At 41.0% G+C, this 23,579-nt stretch overlaps 2 protein-coding genes and 1 long non-coding RNA gene across 10 annotated transcripts in view; 1 reads left to right on the forward strand and 2 right to left on the reverse strand.

Moving 5' to 3' along the window:
- The window catches only part of CAMK1G (calcium/calmodulin dependent protein kinase IG), a 68,690-nt gene extending 48,711 nt beyond the window's left edge, over positions 1–19,979 (reverse strand). The window contains exon 1 of one of the 2 annotated variants that reach the window (XM_077839168.1): positions 19,917–19,979. The gene's annotated coding sequence lies outside the window, so the exon portion shown is untranslated. The remainder of the gene's footprint in view (positions 1–19,916) is intronic. The other variant, XM_077839169.1, reaches the window with a different exon arrangement.
- LOC144278043 (olfactory receptor class A-like protein 1) lies at positions 212–19,835 on the reverse strand. 4 transcript variants are annotated; one of them, XM_077839172.1, is made up of 4 exons: positions 19,587–19,835; positions 4,991–6,165; positions 4,216–4,307; positions 212–2,680 (listed from the first exon to the last, which is right to left on the reverse strand). In XM_077839172.1, exon 4 carries the CDS (start codon positions 2,635–2,637, stop codon positions 1,684–1,686), a length of 954 nt encoding a protein of 317 aa, XP_077695298.1. In that variant the 5' UTR covers positions 2,638–2,680; positions 4,216–4,307; positions 4,991–6,165; positions 19,587–19,835; the 3' UTR covers positions 212–1,683. The 4 variants fall into 4 exon arrangements, with proteins under 4 accessions (XP_077695298.1, XP_077695297.1, XP_077695300.1 ...); XM_077839171.1 differs by lacking the exon at positions 4,216–4,307; XM_077839174.1 differs by lacking the exons at positions 4,216–4,307; positions 4,991–6,165.
- Positions 19,980–20,084: 105 nt separating the features above from the next.
- Positions 20,085–23,579, forward strand: part of LOC144278198 (uncharacterized) — a 132,133-nt gene continuing 128,638 nt past the window's right edge. For 3 of the 4 annotated variants that reach the window (XR_013348541.1, XR_013348539.1, XR_013348540.1), the window contains exons 1-2: positions 20,085–20,457; positions 20,650–20,843. This is a non-coding gene — a long non-coding RNA (uncharacterized LOC144278198). The remainder of the gene's footprint in view (positions 20,458–20,649; positions 20,844–23,579) is intronic. The other variant, XR_013348542.1, reaches the window with a different exon arrangement.

Raw genomic sequence — 23,579 nt, forward strand, 5'->3', positions numbered from 1 at the left:
AAATATTGCACTATGAAATTAATAAGGGAGGTTAGTAATGATCCTAGTGGCACTGAGATGCAAGGCAATTAGTTACAACTACTCAGAGAAGAATTGTGTAGATGTGTGTGTCAGTATCATCAGGAAGGCGAAATGAGCTCAAAATCTTTTGCACTGAATGTAAGTGGAAGTTGGTAACAGAAGAACAGACAAGGGGTTTGTTTATCAAATTTTAATAAACAGAATCTTTCCCACTGATAGAAATTCAAATAAAAATGTTCTATGATGTCTCACTTGATCCACAAGTGCAATGATTTTCAGTGTCCAGGATAGACAGCATTATTAACAACCACAGCAGCTTGAAAAAGATCCCTGTCGTGGTGGTTCAGGCGCATGGAAAACAGTGGCATTTTTCAGAATGGTTTTTATAACATTTAGAAGAGCACAAACTTCCTGCACAAATTTGAAATAACTTTGAAACATGACACTATGTTAACAAGCTACTGGACCAATCTCAGTGTCAGGTGACAGAGTTGCATCATTAGTAGTAGTGTCTCAACCAACCATCGTTAAGCTAACTAGTTTATTTGTGTTCTGCAAGCCTATTGGTTAACATGCTGTAAAAGTTGCTGGGGAATTTTCACACATTTTAAATAGGCATAGGTCATAGTTTTGACGTGCAGCCTGCCAAAGGCTGATTTTGCATTGTGCTGAGAATCCACATATCCACCTGGACTCAAGGAGACCTGCAGATACTGAGCACTTCTGAAACCAAGGCCACAGAACCATGGGATAAAACCTAGATTTTACTATCTGAAAGTGAGATTTGTGTCGTGGACATTAAATATTACAGTGCTGTATATGTCTACCACTGGTTTTGGCTCCGAGGTGCTTTCATCTTTTGCTTGGTAGACATCAAAAATGCATAAGTGACATACATTACATTTAAATATGCCTATTAAGCTTGTGACACCTTCTTTAAACATGTAATATGAAGATTAAATGCACATTTACAAAGCATCAAGGAACAATACAAGTCTGGAAGTTACTTTACAACAAAGTTATTGGCATGCATCACTTTCCAATTTGAAAAGGAGTATTTGTGGCACCTTAGAGGCTAACAAATTTATTTGAGCATAAGTTTTCGTGAGCTACAGCTCACTTCATTGGATGCTGTAGCTCACGAAAGCTTACGCTCAAATGAATTTGTTAGTCTCTAAGGGGCCACCAGTACTCCTGTTCTTTTTGCAGATACAGACTAATATGGCTGCTACTCTGAAACCTTTCCAATTTGACTATTTCAGAAAATGTACCCCAGTTTTTACTGAATATATTCAGTATATTTAGTGAAACTTCGATACTTATTTAGATGGAAGGAAACTAGTTTCTTTCTCTACTCACACTGGAAGTCTATGGCTCAAGTAGGAATCAAACCAGGTTTCCCCAAGTTGTGCTTTAATCACAAGACCATCCTTCCTCTCTTGTTATTGCCTGGGTGTACAGTCAAATACAAGATATTTTTTTTTTTTTTACCCTGTGTTTTCACTCTGTCTCATGGAGAATTTACTTTTGTTTTTTGTTTTGTTGTTCTGAGATACTTGATGTATAAATTGCTCTGTGTGCGCACACACACACATACACAATATTAAAAACAAAGCTGAATAAGCCTTAAGCCTGAAAGTTGCTACCTGGCCCATTTGTTTCTCATTGGACGTACTTTGAGATACTTTCTGCACCTGATAACGGTCTCCTCCTGGTTGCACATTTCAAACCTGTCTGTACCTTCTTGTTGGTCAGGATAATCACCAGTGGGCTGATGGCTGAGTAGCAGGAATCAAGGAACTTCCGTGCATCAATGAGCCTCAGTGAGACTGGGTCCGCACAGAGGGTATAGATCCAGAAGAGGGTGTCCAGCCCAAAACAGAGAAGGTACATAATTAACAGAGCCACCACGGCTTTGGCTGCCTGGATCTCTGCATGCTTTGTGTGCAGCCCCAGCAGATGTTTTGCCTGCTTCCTGTGCTGATAAAACATGGAGAGAAGGTAGCAGCTGGAAAGAGTCATGATTCCCAGGAAGAACAAGTCCCGAATGACGGACACTGCCCCGTTTCCTAAGTACAAAAGGCGGCTGGGGAACACCACGCAGCAGAAGTTGTACACCACTGTGTGGCTTTTGATGATGGAGGAGTTTGCAACAGCCTGGGAGGAGGAATAAGTCAGGTGGGTGCTGCACACAAAGAGGTTGAAGCACCATAAGGAAATCATAACTGAGGAGAGATTTTTCAGCAGATTCTCTCTCAAGCGCAACCATTTGCAAGGAGATGGGACAATGAGGAGACACTGGAAACAGCCCAGCAGGGAGGTGATGCAAATGGTCATGGCTCTGCCCACACAGTAAATATGGAGGGTAATTTTGCAGACCAGGTCATTGTACATGTTCTGAAGCCTAAAGGTTTTGAGGGTGATGGGGATCCCCTGAGTCAGGATAACCAGGAGGTTGGAAAGCGCGAGCTTGCTCAGGATAATTTCAGAGGATGTGACTTTTCTGTGGCACATTAACATGTGGGTGAAGGCATAGAGGATGACTAGGTTCCCTGGGATCCCCACCATGTCCAATAAAATGAAGCCAACCATGTCAAAGATGAACCAGGCTCCCATAACTGATCCTGGAAATGGAGGAGGGTAACTGGATCTGTATATTCTGCAAAGCAAGGACATTGTGCATAAGAAATGGTATGTACATTAGAAACTGGGGAGTTTCAAGTCATATAATGTACTTGCAAAGTGTGTGCCTTTAATACCCTCTAACATTTGGTCCAATATAAGAAAACAACCTACTAATGCTACCAGTTAGTGAAGTTACTCCTTTAGCTCAGCAAAAAAAAAAAAACAACAAAAAACGAGGAGTCCTTGTTGCACCTTAGAGACTAACACGGCTACCACTGAAACCTGTCCTTTAGCTTGGGTGTTAAAAGCTTGCATTGCGGTACTGAAGGTTCTGGATTCAAACCCTGATTCTGATCTTCAGAAGTGTCATTACATACAGAGAGTTAGGACAGATTTTGACCTTCTTAAAGATCCTCATCCAATAATGGGCTCAGGTATCACTAGCCATGTCGAAGTTGTGAGGTAAAGAGCACTAAGGACTATCCTGAAAAAGCAAACATAAAGCTTAGTCACAAACTTGTGCTCCTTTGATAGGCTGTTCAAGAGCCATGTGAAAATTGTTGGTGTCTGAGGCTTTTTGTTAGTGAATAGGTGTTGGTATTGTGACCAGCAAAAATTAACACTATCTATATGTAGGTCTTTACAGAGTGCTAATCAGTACAGTGTTTATGCACTGAATTAGCTGATGTAATTATCAATAAGTAGCATTTCTATAGCACTTTACAAGCTAAATTCACATAACACCCCTAAAAGAGGCAGGTAAATATTATTGTCCTTATCTTACATATGGGGAACTAAAGCAGAGGGCTGAAATGACTTGTCCATAACTATAAAGCGAGTCTGGGATAGAGGCAGGGAAACCTTCCCACTCCGACACTTTCGCTCATTCCTCCAGACCATGCTGAATCATGCTGACAAGAATTTCTGCATAAAGGAGAGTTTTCATTCAAGCCGATAGCAAGTTGGTTTGTACAGCTGCCAAAGATTTTGCATCCATGTAAGCCTTCTCTCCATAACAAAACATTTTCAGAAGTGGGGGATCAATTAGATTCTGCAAGATCTAAAAAAGTGTAAGACAATGTCTGAAATTGATAGTATTTATGGATTAAGATATAGTGCCTGACAAGTAAGGTAAAAAGTTCCAGAGCAGATATGGAGAAGAATGCACTCTCGGTTAAAATCATTGCAATGAAAGTCTGTTTTCTGTTCAGTTTCAGAGACATAAAAAACTTTAAATCAGAAAAACAAAAATCCCCAGATTGTTCCAATGCTCCCAGTCCAGTTTCAGCATGAAATGCGCTATTTTAATACAGCTCCAGCAACGTCAATTTAGAAAAGGTTAATTCTGGAGATGGAGCAACTACAGCAGAGATAGCACACCATCTGCTGAGGGTGTTCAGATCCCTAGGGGCAATAGATTTTGTAACAGTGATTTTCAGTTAATTCAACAGATTGCAAAAAAGTAAAAAAATAGAATTTGTGAAAAAATGGCATTTGAAAAATACTTCAAAAGTTTACATACACACAGCCCTTGTGTGTTTGGGTCATTGGCTATTTAGAAGCAGGTACCTTGCAGCACACAGATGAATGTACGGAGCATCTCATAAAAACCATATGCCAGGGGTGGTGTTCTTTATGTCCATGAATACTTCTAATGCTTCCTGTTTCTCCGTAAAGAAGATATATTTAGGACCTTATCTGGAGACTCCCACTACATTAACAAAGTAATATTTTATAATTACAAGGGGGTAGGGGGAGCTGTCACCAGATGACTGGGTCCGATTATTGATATTTAATCTTTGGCATTGCTTTACCTTCAGAGCCCAGGTTCCTTTCCATCAAAGTGCACTTTACAGATTATTGGTAAAGAAATAATGAGACAGCAGTTATTTTACCATTATTGGAAAGATGAATACACATCTCTTAATTGCTGGATCTGTTTTTGAACTTCCAAGAAGTACAGACCTGGTTTGCTTATTTTGGTGAAAGGAATTATTGCCTTCCCACAAGAAAGTGGATATGGATATATATATTTTCTTATCTTAGGTCTGCTTTTAAAGGCCCAATCAAAAAGTGCTTGAATTTCCTCACCTTGTATTAAAATCAGTGAGAACTGAGGGTACTTACCACCCAAGCATGATCGGGCACTAATTTTTTTTTTTTATAAGAATAAGCCAATAAAATATTCCCTATATAAAAATATCATTCAAAATGGCCAATGCCCTTTAAATTAAAATAGACCACTAAGGGGAAATAGACACTGAAAACAAAGCCGGGGCAATAGTTACCAGTCAAGCACGATGTTCAAATGAAAAAGACAATATTTAAAATTGTTCTACAATACCTGGGTGTCTAGGAAATGATTTGAGACTTCTTGTTGCAGCCTTGTTCCTTCCTTCTCATGAGTTTAAGCAGTGAGACTGAAGCTGGAACCAGACAGATTTCTCTTTATACTTTCCAACCCGCTACTGGCATATAATTCAGCTGGGAGTCGACGTGCCCGAGATTAATCCCATACGTTCTACTAGACATGCATGGGCTGTGGGATGCCCAGCACGGGATTGCAGAAGTCTGCTCTTCTTGAAACATCATAATACAGTCAGACAGTCTAAGTTATAATATGAAAGCATCAAACGCCACATGTAAATCTTCAGCATATTGGCAAAAGCCCAGGCATAGTGGAGAGATGTAGTGTTTGGGAGTTATAGCAATAGATCCAAAGGTCTCTTAGTCTTTACATAGCTACTTTTGATTCCATGCCTTTGTGCTCTTGCTTATTCATATATCACAATTCTGTGCACCAGCATAGACTGGCGTGGTGAGAATCAGAGGTATGGACATTTCAAGATTCCCCCTCATGTACGGCGTGAAATCATAGAACATAGTACAGAACAGGGAGGAGACTGAATGACACCATGTTCTTCAGCAGGAACACAAAATGAGATTCTGCAAGCCATCACAGGCATGGAAATCTTGTTTAAACTGCTAATAGATGTTAGTCAAAGGGCTAGCAGGAGAAGTGGTGTTAGAATTAGAAGGGACAGCACCTAAAAACGAATCTTCCTGTGGCTTTTGATGTTACACACAAAAATAATTCAAACCACCCTGATACTTAGTCCAGACGCTTAGGTTCCATTTTAGGGATTAAAAACAGATTATGTTTTGGAAGAATTAATAGGAAAATTAGGCATTACTTTCATTCTTACATCACACCTGTTCATACCCATAGTGTCTCAGCATTAATGCATTGTGTTATCTTATGGGAGATCAGAAGATTTAAACATGGATGTGGCCTTTGGATTCCTAGGTGAGAAGGTGCTGTGGCACAAAGACTTTATTCTTCAGTGTGCAGACTCAAAATGATGAAAGCGAGGAGAAAGTTACTTGATCTGAATGGGTTTGTCCATTGCTTCCATATGGTATGAACTGGAGGACATTTTTCCTTCCCGGGGACATCTCTGTGTATATGTGGGATGCAACTGTGAATTTCTGTTGGGATAAGCAGCACTTTCTAGGTCCCTGTTTGTACAACGAAAGTAACAGTAAATGATTAACTCTATTAGCAAAAGGACTCTGCAACAGATTTTGCCTGTTCTCCTTAACCTTGGTCAATTAGATTCTGTGGGCTAAGTGGCAATCATTAATTTTCAAAAATGCTAAGGAATTATGTAATTAGCTCCTAATAAACATATTGCTAATTAAGCTGTTCAATGGTACATTTACTCTAGAGCTTAATTAGGTCTCTAAATAACTCTAGACAGAGTCTCTTCTGGTGCAAGTCTGTTTTCACAGAGAGGCTCATCTTCCTGGAGCATGCCCTTACATGCAAGAGACATTTTGTCTCTAAAGAACAATCAAAGCTTGCACAGGTTGTTGGTCTGTTTTTTGCAAAATACCTTTGTAACATGAATCAGTGCATTTAAGATTCATTGAAGCTTGATGAAAATCTCCAAGCTGTTCAATGAGAATATTTAATTTAGAATTATTCAAAATGATCCTTGCTGGAGAAATTCTAACATTCATTCACATGTTCAAACTCTTGTGCAATATGCCAAAATAGTTTTCAGTGTGTGCATTTGCATCCATCAGAAATCCATACCACACTCTGCCCTGAAACACTAGGGATACTGAATATGGGAAAGTTTGTTTTTCTCTAGTACCTTTAAAGCTCCAGGCATCTCAAAGTGCTTTATAAAGTAGGGTGTTAAAGGTGTGGGGCATAGAGATTATGTAGCTAATCAGGTAGTGTTCTCTACAGTCACAGGGAATGTCAGTTAGGTCTCAGGATTTTCGAGTATTTTAAAAAGAAGTGCCATAAGGAACCATTAACTTTCACCTGGTCAGTGACCCAACAGAGACAGAAATGGGTGAGCATTATACATGTTCGTGTCAATTTTGAATTAAAAAAAATATTTTTAAGCTTGTCAGTTATCACTGCATCTTATTTGTTGGTATAAATGGAAAGCCAAAGGCTGTGTCTCCTCGGATGGCTGCATGTCCAATGATAACTGTTAGAGCTGATCAAAACTTTTTCCCCTCCCCCAATTTGGTCAATCTTTTTGCAGTAAAAATGTTGATATATCTCAGTCTCTTACAAAATATATTTTTTTGCAGGACTTTCTTTAAAAAACCCAAATACTCAAGATTTCCTATGGATAGTAACTGGTAGTTGTCAACCATCTCTTGTATGTGTCTTCTCTGAGGCTAGTAGATGGGAGACAGGACCATAACTTTGTGCTGAGAACCATGTTATGGGGGGACAACTTGGCAAGACAAGACGGAGGCCTGAGGATCAGTATGGGCCCCTCAGTGCCTCACTCCGTTAGTATTTAGAGGTTCATGGGTCTGCTCCTACCTCTGGGCCTTGTCCTTCACCTCAAATGGGAAAGGCTCATGATATTACATCTGGAGGCCCCACCTATGGACCTAGCCAGGGACATCATTAAAAATGACACTGGCATGATACAAATGCCTGCCACATGGAGCTTACAGTACTCAGAGGGTGCCCTGCACCCTGAACACAGCTGGTGTGGGTTTGTGCCTAGACTGTTCCAACTCAAGTGAGACCTGGCAACAGATTTAGTTTACATTCCACAGCTGCAACATGGGTGAAACATATTTGACCAGCAGTCCAAGATACCATACCATCCCACTTCTGGATTGATAAGCTGCTCACATCCCCAGCCACTGCATTACTCCTGTGAAAGTAACTTATTTCCCAAGTTGGTAATTCGTGCTCAAAGTGAATGCTAACAGGAAGTAGCAGCCAATTAGGAACCTAAAAGGGCCTTTCACTAGCTTTAGAGAAATTAAGTACTAATTATGGAGGTTTAAGTAGATGCCTTCTCCAGGGGCTAATTATGGCTCCATAATAAATCAGAACTTGATGTTGTGCATCTGGGGAGGGAGAAGCTCATGAAGTCTGAATGTTGTCTGCACTAGGGTAAGAAGTGAAGAATGAGGAGCTTAAAAAATTACTTCTTTAACTTTCTTCATGAAAGTTCCCCCACTGCCTTGGAGAGCAGCAGAGCTGGGGGAAGCATCTCAGTGAACAGGAAGACGTAAATGATGTCAACCCACAGGCAAGGACAATTCAGGTCAGTCAATGCTGTATTCCTAACAGAGGCTCATGTGAGCTACTTGAAACATGGCTCTTGGCAGCACTCTCACTAGCTGTATATGAAAGTCCAAGCAGGAGGGCCAGAGAGAGGAACTGTTGCATGAGCTCCAGAAAGCCAGTGGAGGCAGAATCCAAAACATTTGGGGGTAGATTGTACCTTTAGGCACAACCCTGAGCAACTGGTGGTCTAGGAGTTGCACCACCCCAGCAGTAGCCAGAGAAGGCATTGTACCACCAATACTGCTCTGAGGTACAATTCCCTCCACCTCTCTCTTCCTGCTCGGGGTGGGGGGGGATCTTTTTGATGCAGGATTAAAGTTTAAGTCTGAAAACTTATGTAAAAATTTAGACCAGTGTCTATTTCAGTTTCCAATCCATGATAGAGGTGAACTGCCATTATGCTCACTTTGAACATACCTGCATACCGTACACACAACATAGCAAACCTTTTTATCATTACATGTCTCCCTTCTTTCTCACTGAGAATAACTTTACATTTTATCACGAAGGCAAAGGCAATGGCAAGTCAAAACAGGCACATATTAAATAATATTTTACTTGTCAACCTCACCTACCAAAACCTCCTGGTTTGCTAGAATGTGTCTTCTGGAGAGTTATCCAGACTATATAAAATACAACACTCTATCAAGTGCAATCTGTTTATAATGTACATTGATGGATTGGAGCACCATCAGTAAGTAGTGGCACTGGAATCCTAAAAATTAGAGATGGAAAAGACCTAAAAGGGTCCATGTAGCCACCTCCATGTTATGGGCAAGGGTCAAACAAAGATGCATAATTTAGTAAACTTTTACTCATAGGCTACATAATAGGCCTGAAGGGGCTAATTTGAGGCTAATATCCATCTACAAAAGGACAGTGTATAAACTCCATGTCAATTGAAAGGTTTTAATCCCTCACTTTTTGAAAATTAGGAATTTTAAATAGCTCAGGAGTCTGGAATATGTGATCGGCTGAGATTGGGATAATTTATATGTTCTTCCCCCTCTAGGGATGAGAACACATTTCAAACTTAACACTGTAATACAGAGCACACCCAGCAATACACAAGAGCCTACAATTGTAATACATTTATATGAAAGAGTCACCCGTCAACTTGCATTCATTCAAACCACCACTAACAATTATATGGATTAGTGCCTAGTTTAACAAAAGGAAGATGTGTCAAAGTGGTTTAAGGGGAATCTGCAGACATTTTGCTAAATGCAGCATGTAGATCAGCACCTGTGAAGAGACAGCATATGCCTTTGAAGACAGAAATTACCTGACAGCCATATTTCAATGTCACCAAGCCTATTTATTTCTTCTCCTTCCCCACGGGAGAGTGACCCTCCAACCCACTATTTGAAACTGACCTCTGCCCTTATCACATTGATATCAGCAAGATGATACCTCTCAACATTATGGTTACAATACTAGCATTCAGACACAGTACTGGTTTTTGCAATTTATTGAAGTGTCAGAAACATAGTTAGGATTTGAGTTATATTCCTGACTCTGCTATTGAATGTAATATTGGGAGAGTCACTTCTCCTATCTGATTTTTTTTTAAAAAGGGATAACACATAGATGATGCAAAACCTAACGATCAGACATTTTGGAATCCCTGTAGGAAAGGTTGCACTGAAGTGCAAACTACTATTGTCTGGTCAAGAGACTGTTGTGAATTATGTTGTGGCCTTATACATGACTGGATGCTCTGTAAGCAGGAGGACTTGGTATCTGCCTCTCAGGATATTCTTTTTTTCCTTTGTTGATTCAGAACAAATTTATCCTGCTAGATGCTGCATGCTCCATTGACAAAAGTTTTAAATAATAAAAACCCTTAAAAACCAAAACAACCCCATCCTCACCTGCAACATTTCATTGTTTCCTTAGGGTGACCGGTTCTTCTCATTTCATGAAGTTTTAGATAGAGCAGTGAATCCGTAGTTTCTTTCTACAATATCTCACTTTAAAACTTCAGAAAACACAAAAACTTGTATGTAACATTAGTGGTAGCTGTATGCAACAGATGACTTAGTTTTTAGAGCCCTGGCCCAGATCACGTGGCTGGAGCCAGGAAATGAGTTTTCAGACCCCAACTCATTATTTCCCTGCATCTTTATACCAATGGAAAGTGGAGAGAGAGTGGATTTTAAAGGTAGCATTCAGATTTGGTAGCACGTTGAACTGGTGTAAATGATAACACAAGGTGCAAGGCAGTCGCGAATCAGGCCCTCTCAATTTCTTGTTAGCACTGTACATCAGATACTTATTACACAGGGCATCTTAAATTTCAAGGGCTTCCCTGAAAACAAATATCCCTGTAACATTATCAGCTCCAAATAAAAAGGAAAGGAGTACTTGTGGCACCTTAGAGACTAACAAATTTATCTGAGCATAAGCTTTTGTGAGCTACAGCTCACTTCATTGGATGCATACAGTGGAAAAATACAGTGGGGAGATATATATACACACACAGAGAACATGAAACAATGTGTGTTAGCTCACCTTACCTGATCACTCTCGTTACAGTATGCATGGTGAGCTATTACCAGCAGGAGAGCAGGGGAGGGGGGAGAAACCTTTTGTAGTGACAATCAAGGTGGGCCATTTCCAGCAGTTGACAAGAACGTCTGAGGAACGGGGGGGGGGGGGGCAATAAACGTGGGGAAATATAGTTTTACTTTGCGTAATGACCCATCCACTCCCAGTCTTTATTCAAGCCTAAGTTAATTGTATCCAGTTTGCAAATTAATTCCAATTCAGCAGTCTCTTGTTGGAGTCTGTTTCTGAAGATTTTTTACTGAAGAATTGCCACTTTTTAGGTCTGTAATTGAGTGACCAAAGAGATTGAAGTGTTCTCTGACTGGTTCTTGAACATTATAATTCTTGACGTCTGATTTGTGTCCATTTATTATTATTGTACATAGAGACTGTCCAATTTGGCCAATGTACATGACAGAGGGGCATTGCTGGCACATGATGGCATATATCACATTGGTAGATGTGCAGGTGAACAAGCCTCTGATAGTGTGGCTGATGTTATTAGGTCCTGTGATGGTGTCCCCTGAATAGATATGTGGACACAATTGGCATTCAAAAACCAATTGGAGAACGCTCTTGTTACAGTGTGTATGGTAACACCCATTGTTTCATGTTCTCTGTGTATATAAATCTCCCCACTGTATTTTCCACTGAATGCATCTGATGAAGTGAGCTGTAGCTCACGAAAGCTTATGCTCAAATAAATTTGTTAGCTTCTAAGGTGCCACAAGTCCTCCTTTTCTTTTTGTGAATACAGACTAACACGGCTGCTACTCTGAAAACAGCTCCAAATAAGACAACATAAAAGGGGACCAATAAGAATAAGCAACTGATACAATTGCTAGCACAACAGAAACAAAATAGGCTACGCCTGATCCTATGCAAATCCTTTTTTACCTTTCTGCCAAAGTACATTCAAGAAAAGAAGGGGTGGGGGGAAGGTACAGCTGTTTTCTAGTATTTATGTTGAACTGTGGCCACAGAGTCTCCCACTGGGAGCAGCAGGGTGTTGATTAAGAAACAAGCAGGAATTACACTGGAGACCATTAGAACTTTTCCATGACGGCTCCAGATAGGTTGTGGCAGCAAATTCACTCAAGAACGTGTGCTGCTGTATTTGGGTTTTGCAAGCTCAATCAGGATGATGGGAATTAGGGGTTAACAAAGTGCAGCTGATCATATGGCTGTACCCACAGCATTTACTCTGAAGGACACATGGTTTGGGCTGCAAACTGTACTGGCCTCTGTCAACATGTGGAATTTTCATTGTTGTCATGGCTAGTCTAACGATGATTATTATACTTGCTACTGCTATGCTCATTGCAAGAGGCTGTTATAATGTTCTGGCTGCTAACAAATGGACAGGCTCTGGTTTGCAAGAGTAACATGACCGAATGAAATTATTCCTGTTATCCCTTACCCAAGAGGGAGATATTAATAAGAGACGTTCAGATACAAGATTAAAAATGTGAACCATTAGCGAGAGAGAACAAGACTGGTCTGATGGTTATGGTATTGGACTCCGATTCAGGTGAGGCAGATTCTGTTCCCAGCTCTGCAAGACATTTACTCTGAGATTTCACAAATTGGGATGCTGCTAATGCTTCTGTCGTACACAGGAGTGTTGGGAGGATGATCTTGTTTGTGGGATATTTACATATTTGTGAGCTGCAATGGTGGGAAATTATTAAAAAAATCAAAACCCACACACCATTATAAGGTCAAGTGTAGGTAAAGCTGTAGATAAAAGTGAAGAGTAGCAAAAGGAAAACTGACTCAGCTACAGTTGGATGAACCCCCGACAACAGAATACAAACTAAGTCAGAAAGCCAAAGATAAAAATACAGACACAAATCTGTATTTGGCTAACAATGCATTCTATTACCTGGACAAAGCTACAGGCTGTTGAAAAGTAAATAACTTTAGTCTTGGTTCAAGTCTAAACACACACAGTGTTGCACATCTTTCCCTATGATTTTTCTCAGATTCTTTCAATGGGTGTAGGATTTAATTAATTCTTAAAACAGATGTCCTCAAAGCTTGTGAAGTGGCTCTGAATCCAGTTGCAAGCTACATTCATCTATCAAATCCAGTCAGTAGTGTAATGATTTCTTAGCAGTTTGGTATACCCATGACCTTCCTACCGGTGAGATTGCTTGGTCTGTTGCTCCCCCACATGGACGCATGAGAAATTTCAACCCAGTTGTCATTCTGAAAGGAGTTTATTCTGAGAAAAATTAAATATTAGAGCCTAATCCACACATGCCTTTGAATATGGCATTTACACAGAAGAATATTTCAGTCCAGAGACTAGTTCTGTCAGCTTGTTCTACAATTCAGCAGGAAAGTTACAGATCAGCAATCTGACCTTCAGTATAATATAGACCACAGAATGTCTCCAACATAATTCCTTTTGAACTAGAACATATCTTTTATTTAAAAAACCATCGAATATTGATTTAAAAATTGCCAGTGATGGAGAACCCACCACGACCCTGTTCCAGTGGTTAATCACCATTAAAAAACTACACCTTATGTTGCAATTATAACTATTTTTACCTTTATATGTAGTCTTGGAAGGATGAGATTTTTAATCAGTAGATGATAGTAAACATAATTTCATGACAAACATATTTCCATTGATAATTACTGAAATTTACAGATCGGTAAATGTAAGAAAAATGCTGCTTGTGAAATTATACTTGGTTTAAGAATATTTACTTGGTATATTTTGACATGCAATGGTGACAATTTGTATTTTGACAATTATAAAGCTTTAATTTTTTGAATCTCAACATCTACTGTCATTAATTACCCTACCCCCTCTATTGTCTGATCCCACCCCACAATTTCCAGCAACTGTGAAAATTTAAATAGATAAAAATTGGAAAAAAGTTTAAAAATAACCAAGATTATCCAACTAAATTATAAAAATTAAATAAAAATTTAATTCTCCCAAGCCAATGTATATGGCCTCCTACATTCCAAGGGAGCCTAAAGTCCCTTGATGCATCACATATGCTACCATGACAGAAACACCTTGCTTGCTTCTGAAATGCAGCCACCTCTGGGGCAGGTCACAGAAGCTGCTTAAGAATGCACTGCAACACTACAAAATAGTTTAACTTTTAAGTTATTCTTCACATCCTTTCCTAAACTGTACAAGGAATTTAAAAGGAGGTAGAAAATATTTAGCCAACTTGGAATTTTGGCAGGACCCAGGGATTAAAACCATTAACACTTGTGAGATCAGGGAAAGGGCTTTGGTTTTTTTTAGCTTTTTTGTTTAGTGATCACAAGTAAACAAGTTCTCGGTTTTATATCAGCTCTGGGAGACTTCTATCATTCAGTATAAGTAGCCAAAAAATCCCAACAGGTGGTGAGACAACTCACCTGATGAGTTTGTTTGTTTTTCAGTGGCTTGCTGAAAACTAGAAGATACATAACAAAATATTTCATAAGCAACTACAGAATCCATCAGTCTGCATGTGAGATTGCTGATGAAACCCATTTCTGCCTGTAATTACACACTGGACTTTAGTACCCTGGACTTAAAGCTCTGGGAACTTTACCACTGCATCTAGTTGACCATCAGCTCTTGTGAGTCCTTCACTTTATTTGGCTCCCAGGTGAGCCGAGAACAGACATACAGGAATATTTTCCAAGGTAGCATCTTACACAATAATTCATTGGGCAGTTTTGGGGCTCAGATAATCCTGTCTCCATAGTTATTAGAGAGACAAGGTGGGTGAGGTAATATCTTTTATTGGACCAACTTCTGTTGGTCACCAACCTTGTCTCTGTAGTATCTCTAATATCTAGTACTGTATCCTGGGACCAACATGGCTACATCAATACTGCATGCATCCATAGTTATTGATAGAAGTAAGTAATTCAGAATTTCTCTTCTCTAACTATTTGGGGATTGTTATATTATACTTGCTGACAGTTAATACATCTGCTAGAGCTTAAGGAGTACATCCCAGTCTGTTTAAATTATCTTTTCACCATACTGTTTAAATAGAATGTTATCCTTAAGAGCAGTGAGTCAGCTTTAGACAAACTATACAGTTACTTATAGCATCCTTAAATCAACACCTCTTACTTTCCTGCAATAAGCTTCCTTCCTATAAAATTTGACAACATACAAGACAGATAACTGTACACGTTAAGGTGACCTGACAGTCCCTTAAATTACATTGTCTAAGAGGATAATGGAGACTGACATCTTAAATATTTTCCCCTTTGAAAACGCAGGCTTTGTAAGCAGCTTAGAAAATATGGATAGAACAACTGAATGTGGACAGGAGAAATGATAAAAGCAGGTGCTGAATGTCACTGGGATTTCTATACACAGGGAAGTGAAACATCAGAACTTAATGTTGTTGGCTAGAGAATATAAACCACAATGCACAAGAGCATTGCAGTACAATGGAAAAATAGTTCATTTAAATGATGGATTTCAGCTGTTATTTAGAATAGTTAAAGGAGGACACTGGTGGTAAGTTGCTTTTCATTGTGGCTAAAGACGCTGTAACAGACAAGATCCACTTAAGAACGTAATTGTCGTATCTGGTGTTGCCCGTGAACTCAGCAACGCTGAGTACAGATTGTCCTGCTTTTCTAACAGCAGAGGATCCTCCCACTTGATCTCAAGGGAGAATCTCCATTAGCTTTCAGTAGTATAAAGCTTCTGACACACAGCTGATCAGTTAGAGAATAATAGTACTCCACCACCCCCACTAGCCAATACATGACATCTATTTAGATGCAGTTTAACTGTTAGGATCATGCGGCACACACAAGATTTCAGTTCCATTTTCACATCAGTGTAACAAATCCATGGACTATCTAGAACTTTTCCATTGTCACTTTGCTGCACAAACCGTGGGCAAATGGGGCTGCAGATTGGCAGCGAATCCTCTCCTCCTGCTGCTAAAAGCACAGACCCCTTTGTCCTGTGATGAAGGAGAATCCCTGTGACACACAGCTGAACAATTCTGAATCTAGAGGGCAGTAGCAGAGGACACACAGCTCACATACTACATGCAATAGGTGCAAGAGCAATGCTTTTAGAATCTGGAACTCACTCAGTTTACCAATCAAGTGTACAAAGGCGGCTTGAGGTTTAGTTCTAAAACTAAGCAGATGCTCCCACTGATGAAGTGGGCATGGAGATATTTCAGAACCAGTTTTCCACTCCCCAGTATCCTGAGGTTTACCAGAACTTTCTTTTGGCAAGGCTAGCAGTAAGCGAATTACACCACTTTTAATTTAATTTACAAGTATGAAAATAAAAAAACAAGAGTTAGGGTGGTTCACGGAAGTTGATAAATCCATCCTCTTTCCTGCAACTTTTCATGATCAAGGCCTGAATTTCAACAAGGCCTGCTAACAGCATTGCCAAGTGCTATAACTTCTGAGTAGCTGAGATTTATACGGATAGGTTTCCTAAGAGGGTCACCTCCTTCCTCATAAAAGCTGCACATCAGTGCTGAGATGCCAAATTCTGCCTTATTCTGATTTATTATTGGAGTCATTTCTTGCCACTGAATTCTACCCAGAATAAAATCAGTTTATTATTTATATTGCAAAAGTATAGGAATCGCTTTCAAGTGTCCATTCTGAGAAGGCTGGCATTGGGGAAGAGAGGCAATATATGCCGAGCCTCCTTATCAAGGTGCAAGATACAAAAAGAGGGGGACCGTCTGTGATGCCACCTTCGAGGGAGAAAAATCAGAAGCGGGTGTATTATTTATAGCCAAGAAGTTGCTTAGGATTCTGATCCTTGTGGATGGAATAAAAAAAGCCAGAGATATACCCTATTCACTGCAAATACTCTCAATATAAAAAGTGTTCTCAGAACATAGTGAAAAATTTAGTATATTTTTTTCTGTAATATTAAAGTCAATTTCTGTGTTTTGAGTTCCACAAGTTGCAACAGGTTCCTCCTACTCACACAACTAAAAGCAAAAAACAAGGCCGAAACCACAATCTCTAACTCAGATTTGTTCTAAAATCATGCAGAAGTAAAAATTTTGCCTGAGTCTGATCCAAACCTTAACCTGACTTAGGTTCAAACAACCTTTAGCCAATTTTAATGGTAAGGTTCACAAACCTTGAAAACCTGGGTCGGAGTGTTTATGCAAGTGAGTCGCATGTGGTTTTAATGTGAACATTTTGCACCACTCCAACCCATTTATTTATTTTTATGGCTCAGTCCTCTCCTTTTGGAGTATATTGTAAAAATAAACCTTGATAGAGACTCAAAGATTATTGTAACTGGAGATAGGTATGGGATTCAGGGCTTGATAAAGCAGAAGACTCTGGTTGGGTTTGTTAGGCAAAGATAGTATAGAATGGAAAAGGAAGGCCTCTGAAGGGTTAACTTGATATGAACTAATGAATTTTAGAGAGGATACTTAGTGTAACATTCACATTTTATTTCACTATACAATCATGAATAGTCAAGAACAGAATGACAAACACAACACACTGAAATGTCAGACTCTACCTTTACTTGGGAGTTTCTCATTTCATATTACTTGTCTATCCTTGTTCTATATTTTTAAAAAAATCCACAACCCACTGCAAAAAACCCACTGCCAGTATAATAATCCAAACAAACAACATTCAGGCATATTTCACATTGACAAGGAAGATCGCAGGCTACCTACTGGGTGAACAAATGAGGATCAGCTCCTACAGATGAACCTTTAGAGACTTCCGCAAATGAAATTTCCACGTCTCTCATGAGACTGAAATCTCTTTCCCTATCACATTACTAGTTTATTCTCTGGCTCTAGTGCTTCCTATTTATTTTTTTCTAATAAAATAAATTTATGTTTTATTGAATTGAGTCTTTTCATCCAACAGAACCTCTTTCATCACCTCTGCTTAAATTATTGCCAAATATTCTTCCTCATCATCTGCAGTGAGTTGTAGAAATTTAGATTCTAATAAATAAAGAGCTCATTATTTATTACATATAATTTGCCCATTCTTCATAAAGCTGAGATTGGATATGGCATTAGTCATACTTAACATACAAACTTGGGCAGATGCATCATTTATGCAGAAGAATATTTTCTCTTAGCACTATGATTAGTTAACCTTGCTAGAAGTAGTGTACATCAGATTATAAAATTCATTGATATGAAAGATGGTTTTTAATATGTTCTTGTTAAGGGAATGACACATGAAATGGCATGTCACTAATCAAAGTGCTCTAATGGGATGGAGTTCAGGCTGTCTAGGATGTCAAAGTGACTAGAATTGTGGTATGCTTTGTGGTTACTGCTGTATTATAATGTTATATCAAATGACAGCTTCTGCTGTGATCAGTGTTCGGGCCGGATACAAAACCCCATTTGCAGTGGATGGAAAGATTCTCTTTAATTTCAGTGAGGTTTGGCTCAGACCCTAAGCTCTTAAATAAATTAAGCAGGATCAGACTAGGTCAATACCTGAATCAAAGACCTTTAAAGGAATGTTTAAATGCAAAAGGAAGTGCTCTGTGTACACTAGATGGTATTCTTTCCTCTGATTCAGTATTAGATCTGGAACCTTGCAAGGTGTTAAGGAGCACTACGTTTCTGAAGGCAACCCCATCCTTCAGGTGACATATCATCCTTGAAAGATGTATTGATACTGTATATTAGTTAAAAGAACAGGCATACTTGTGGCACCATTAGTTGAGTTTGGCCAGGGCATTGACTCAGGTAATTATCTTCTGCCTACCAAAACGGTCTTCTCCGGTTACGGATGTGTCTACACAAACAAGAGAAACCTGTGGCTGTTTCAATGCGGTGTAGATTTCCAAGCTCAGGCTGCAGCTGGAGCTTTGGGACCCTCCCACTTCAGAGGGTCCTACAGCCCAGGCTCCAGCCTAAGTTGGAAGTCTACACCACAATTAAATAGCCTCGCAGCCCAAGCCCAAGCCCCACAAGCCTGAGTTAGCTGGCCCAGGCCAGCTACGGGTGTCTAGTTGCTGTGTAGGCATACCCTGGTATTCTTCACTTCCTGTCCCAAACCAGTGTGTAATGTTGTTGTGCTTTGCTAACACACTTTTTTTTCTCCCCCCAGAGACCACTTGAAAATTGCTAAGGGTCAAGGCAGACCTCTTAATGATCTTTCCAAATATTGTTTGTACCATTAGCGGAGGATTCTAAGTGCTTTGGATAAGAACGCTTAATAAAAAAACTTTAAAAAACCCATTGGGGTGTGGGGTCTGGCAAGGAGTTAGGGTGTGGGAGGGGGGCTCAGGGTTGGGGTGTGGGGTCTAGGAGGGAGTTAGGGTGCAGGAGTGGGCAGGGGGTTGGGGTGCAGGGTCTGTCCAGGAGTTAGGGTGCAGGAGGGGGCTCAGGGCTGGGGTGTGGGGTCTAGGAGGGAGTTAGGGTGCAGGAGTGGGCAGGGGGTTGGAGTGTGGGGTCTGGCCAGGAGTTATGGTGCAGGAGCGGACTCAGGGCTGGGACAGAGGTTTGGGGTGTGGAGCGCTTACCTGGGGCAGCTTCTGTTTGGTGCGAGGGGTGCAGGTGGGGATGGGGGGGGGGTGCAGGAGCTCCTGTTTGGTGCTCGGGGCGGGGGGTTGCAGAAGTCAGGGAGGTCAGGGGGCTAGGGTGCGTCGGGGGGATGCAGAGTCAGGGCTGGGGTTGTTTGGGGGTGCAGGAGTGAGGGCAGGGGGCGGCTCAGGGCAGGGGACTGGGGTGTGTGTCTGTGTAGGGGGCAGTGCATGGGAGCTGGGGCAGTCCCGGCCGCTGGGCTACCTTACCTGGCTGGCGGATGCGTCCCTGGCCTTTTCCCGCGGGCCGCACCTGCGCTGCCCGGCGCCCCCAGCCGGCCCCTCACCTGGCCGCCAGCGCCAGCCAGCAGCCGGAGCCCGGCTCACCGCCCGGGACAGCGCAGCGCATGCGGCGCCTCCACCCCGCGGCTCCCTCCCTGCTCTCCCCCGCGGCGGGTGCTGGGCTGCCCGGCCCGGGGTCCTCTCGAGCTGGGGAGGCCCGTGCTAGGGCACTGTGTTTCCCTGTAGATCCGCCTCTGGTTACAAAATATGTACCCCCCCCCCCCCCGGGCCAACACTTCGCGTTAGAACTGTTACTACCGTCAGACAAGAGAAGAAGAAAGGGTGGAGGTTCCATTTTGCCATGGGAATATGGTTGATCCATGGCACCAGCTGTTCTCCCCTGATACAGTCCCTCTGCCTATATAACCGGCTAGTCTGGCTTGCAAGGCATTCAGATCGGACTCCCACAAGTATTTAAACCTTCAAACACCACCAGGTTTATCTGCTATAGCTCATTTGTAAATTATTTCTGTTTCAAGATTCATTCTTTGCCTTCCCACACCATCAAGAACGCTCTCTTAGGAAAGAGCCTCTTCCACCATCTGACAGAAAAAAAAAAAACAGACTCCTTTTCTCAAGCCACAGAATTTCTAGGTGTTTATTACCGACCTTTCATTCCTTCTCCTGAATGATCCTTTCCCAGCAACAGATGAGATGCCAATTTATTTTTAGCATTTTGTTTGTTTTGACTGAGCCTTAAAGCAAGTGTCCTGCATTTAAGCTCTATGACTACCTTGGAGGCTAAGAAGTTAGGCTCAGAGCTCTGCACAAGCATCTTCATGAGTGATTAAGTAAGGAAGTAAGTGTGTGTTGGGTAGTGAGAGAGTAACAATAAATATCCTTGGCAAAGTGCAATTGAGGCAGACTACTGCTGGTACTTAGCAGTAGTTATATTATACTGCTGCTATTCTGCACTTCTATAGCACCTTCCTCCAGGAATCTGAAATGTTAACTGACATCTCTGTGAATTAGTTATTATCCTGTTTTACAGGAGGGAAAACAACAACAAAGAGGGGAAGGGACTTGACTGCTACCACAAAGCAACTCACAGAGGAAGCCTGAATGCCTGACTTCTGGTCCAGAGTCTAACTGCTAGGCAACACTCCTTCCCACTAACCAGTGGAAAATGACAACTCATGGGAACTAGGAAAGGATGCATACTCTGTGCATGAATGGAATGTTGTGGTAAGTTTTCCTCAAATTACAAGTTCCCTGCAGCTTGTGGGTGTTCAGACCCAGGCTTTTTGTTCAGATTAATGTCAAGGTAAAATAAAATTCTTCCTGAACTGAATAAGAACCTTGAGTTGCTCTTGTTAATTTGAGCAAGACACCCAGAAATGATTTTGAGTAACAAGTCAGTCTGCCTCTCATGGTACTTTCCTGGGACTCAGTTTTTAGTTGGAAAAGCAGTTTGCACATGGTGACCGTTTTTTACTCTGAAACGCTGAGCCCCTGTGGAGCTTCCACATATCAGCCGTCAAACACACGCGCTTGTGCAAATGGAAGATAAAGTTCAATTAACTTTTATTTTAAATTCTCACTCATCTCTTCACTTCCTGCTTTGCCCTTTCAGATTCCGATATATTTGTATGGGGACGATACACATGCTTATAGCTGTTCAGACACTTGGCTAGGCCTACCCTAACAAACCTGTATTTTCTCCTTGCTCCTTCCTGATTTAAAATGTTGCTTTCATGATTAGCTCCCTTTTCAAACCCAGCTGTGAATCTGTCTGAGCTCTCACTTATTATGACTGAGCTATCCAGATTCATTCAGGTTTTGGCTTTAACTCATAGGTACCAAATAAGAACATTAATTTGCATCACATTTAGTACACCCCATTGTGCATGGCCCTATTAAATGTTTGGAAAGTGTTGTTCTTGTTAAATATATTATGACTTGAAAATAGAAGAAATGTTCTCCTCGGCTTTATGCCATCCATGGAAGGCCTAGGGCAAGGCAGAGCTGTGCTAAGGGAAGAGGTTTTGCTACTAAAAGTCTGCATTTTACAAACACTTCAGATGAAACAAAAAAACAACCCACCTTTCCCAGTATTTGGCATTATATTTCTAATATATCTGACTTACAATAACTAAGACTAAAGCAGCAGAAACAGGTCAAACTTTTTACTATACACTATCATGAGCACTAAACAGGAAGGCCTTCCCCAGAAAGAAAATGTATGCAGGTGAATTCCTTCTTAATTAGCAGGAGTCCTTTTATTCCTCCCTAAATTGACTCATGGATCACCTGAGCCATCAGCTATAAGCCTGCACTGCTACTTTCACCTATTCTGAACAGGGTGTCTTTTAGCCATTCCACCTAAAGTATCCAGTGAAGTTCTACCCACCTTCTACTTTTTATTCAGTTCTGAGCATGACTGTATTCCATCTTAACAATAAAGGGAACAAAACCTCTGGGTTAGGGGGATTGGCTAGTAACTGAGGCTAGATTTGTAAGGGGATTTTAGAGCAACTTTTCTACTTTACATAAATACTTAAATAGTCCCTGGTCCAGAGAGTGTGTGAGATTGACCTTATAGCTGGGTGGTTAGGTAGGGTGACCAGATAGCAAGTGTGAAAAACTGGGACACTTTTTGTTTGTGGGGACAGGGGAGAGTCTGGTTGCATATATAAGACAAAGCCCCTAGTATTAGGACCTTCCCCATAATATTGAGATGTCTGGTCATCCTATGACGAGGGCACTCACATGAAAAGTGGAAGGTTTCAGTTTCTGTCCACCTTCCCAAGTAATAGTTAATTAATTGTCCATAGTGGGGCAGCTTCAACAGGAGAGACTGAGAAATACCCCTCCAGAATACCTTATAGCCCAGTGGTTAGGGCACTTGCATAGGAAATGGGTGGCCTAGTCCCACCTCTGTTGGGTCAGGGAGGAAAGAGAGCATCTGAGAATGACTTTGCAGTCTAGAAGTTTGAGCCCCCATCTTGGGGCTGGGAGACCCAGGGTCCAGTCCCACAACTCTTTTGTTATACAGCCACCAAGGAACACTTTCAACAGGAGAGACTGTGGGAGTCCCACATGAGACTAAGCCAGAGCTCCATAGTTAATGTACTCACCCTTGTTGAAATTCTTTCTCCTCACCAATGAAAGGAAGGAATTGAACCTGAATCTCCCAGCACTGCAGGTAAGTGGTTCAACCATTGGGCTTAAAGTTATAAGATAGGCTCCTCCTCCAGCTGTTTTTTACAGAGTGGGGCGGGACCTAACTCATTCCCTTAAGAAGTGGCTTATGCACCTAGGACACCTGACTCCAGCAGATGAGCTTCTATTTGTGGATGGCTAAAACAGAACTAGGGGCCTCCCTGCAGTCAGCCTATCACTAAGAGAGGAACAGGGCCTAGCAACCTCTCCTATAGCTAGTGTTTCCCATTGGCTAGCTTAGGCGCCTAGCGTTGTTAGGCGTCTATCTCTCCCCATTCCTCATACAGAGAGTCTGAGCATGGAACATGGCTCTCTGGATAGTAGTGTTGTTCCTGTGATTTTCTAGGCACCTAGAAGGTAGGTGTTGTGACACTCAGTATTGTAATGTTTAAGTCCTCTTTGTGAATGCTAGGAAAGCCTAAATATTAGGATTGGGGAATAAAATGGCAGTTAAGTATATAAGTACCGCTTGTGAATTTAGCCCTGAGTCACCTTTTTCAGTCTGTTATAATAATAATAATAATAATTAATTAATAATATTTTCCCCTCCAGTTCTCTTTTACCTATTTAGTCTGTTCAGTTCTATGTCAGAATAGTGCTTTGGAGATATAAACATGTACAGCTCTTTGTGGCACATTAGTCAGCACACACAAACTTTTCCCTCTTTAATGGCTTTTAATAATTAATCTAATGGAGAAGCTTTGATTGGATTCTTCACTCAGAGGGTTAATTAGGTAATTCTAAATAAGTTACAAAATT

The sequence above is a fragment of the Eretmochelys imbricata genome, chromosome 21, assembly GCF_965152235.1.
Source record: "Eretmochelys imbricata isolate rEreImb1 chromosome 21, rEreImb1.hap1, whole genome shotgun sequence".
Classification (NCBI taxonomy): domain Eukaryota; kingdom Metazoa; phylum Chordata; order Testudines; family Cheloniidae; genus Eretmochelys; species Eretmochelys imbricata.

Bases quoted from the DNA above. Each gene is read 5' to 3' on its own strand.
- LOC144278043 (XM_077839174.1), bottom strand. From the start codon at position 2,637: ATGGGAGCCTGGTTCATCTTTGACATGGTTGGCTTCATTTTATTGGAC.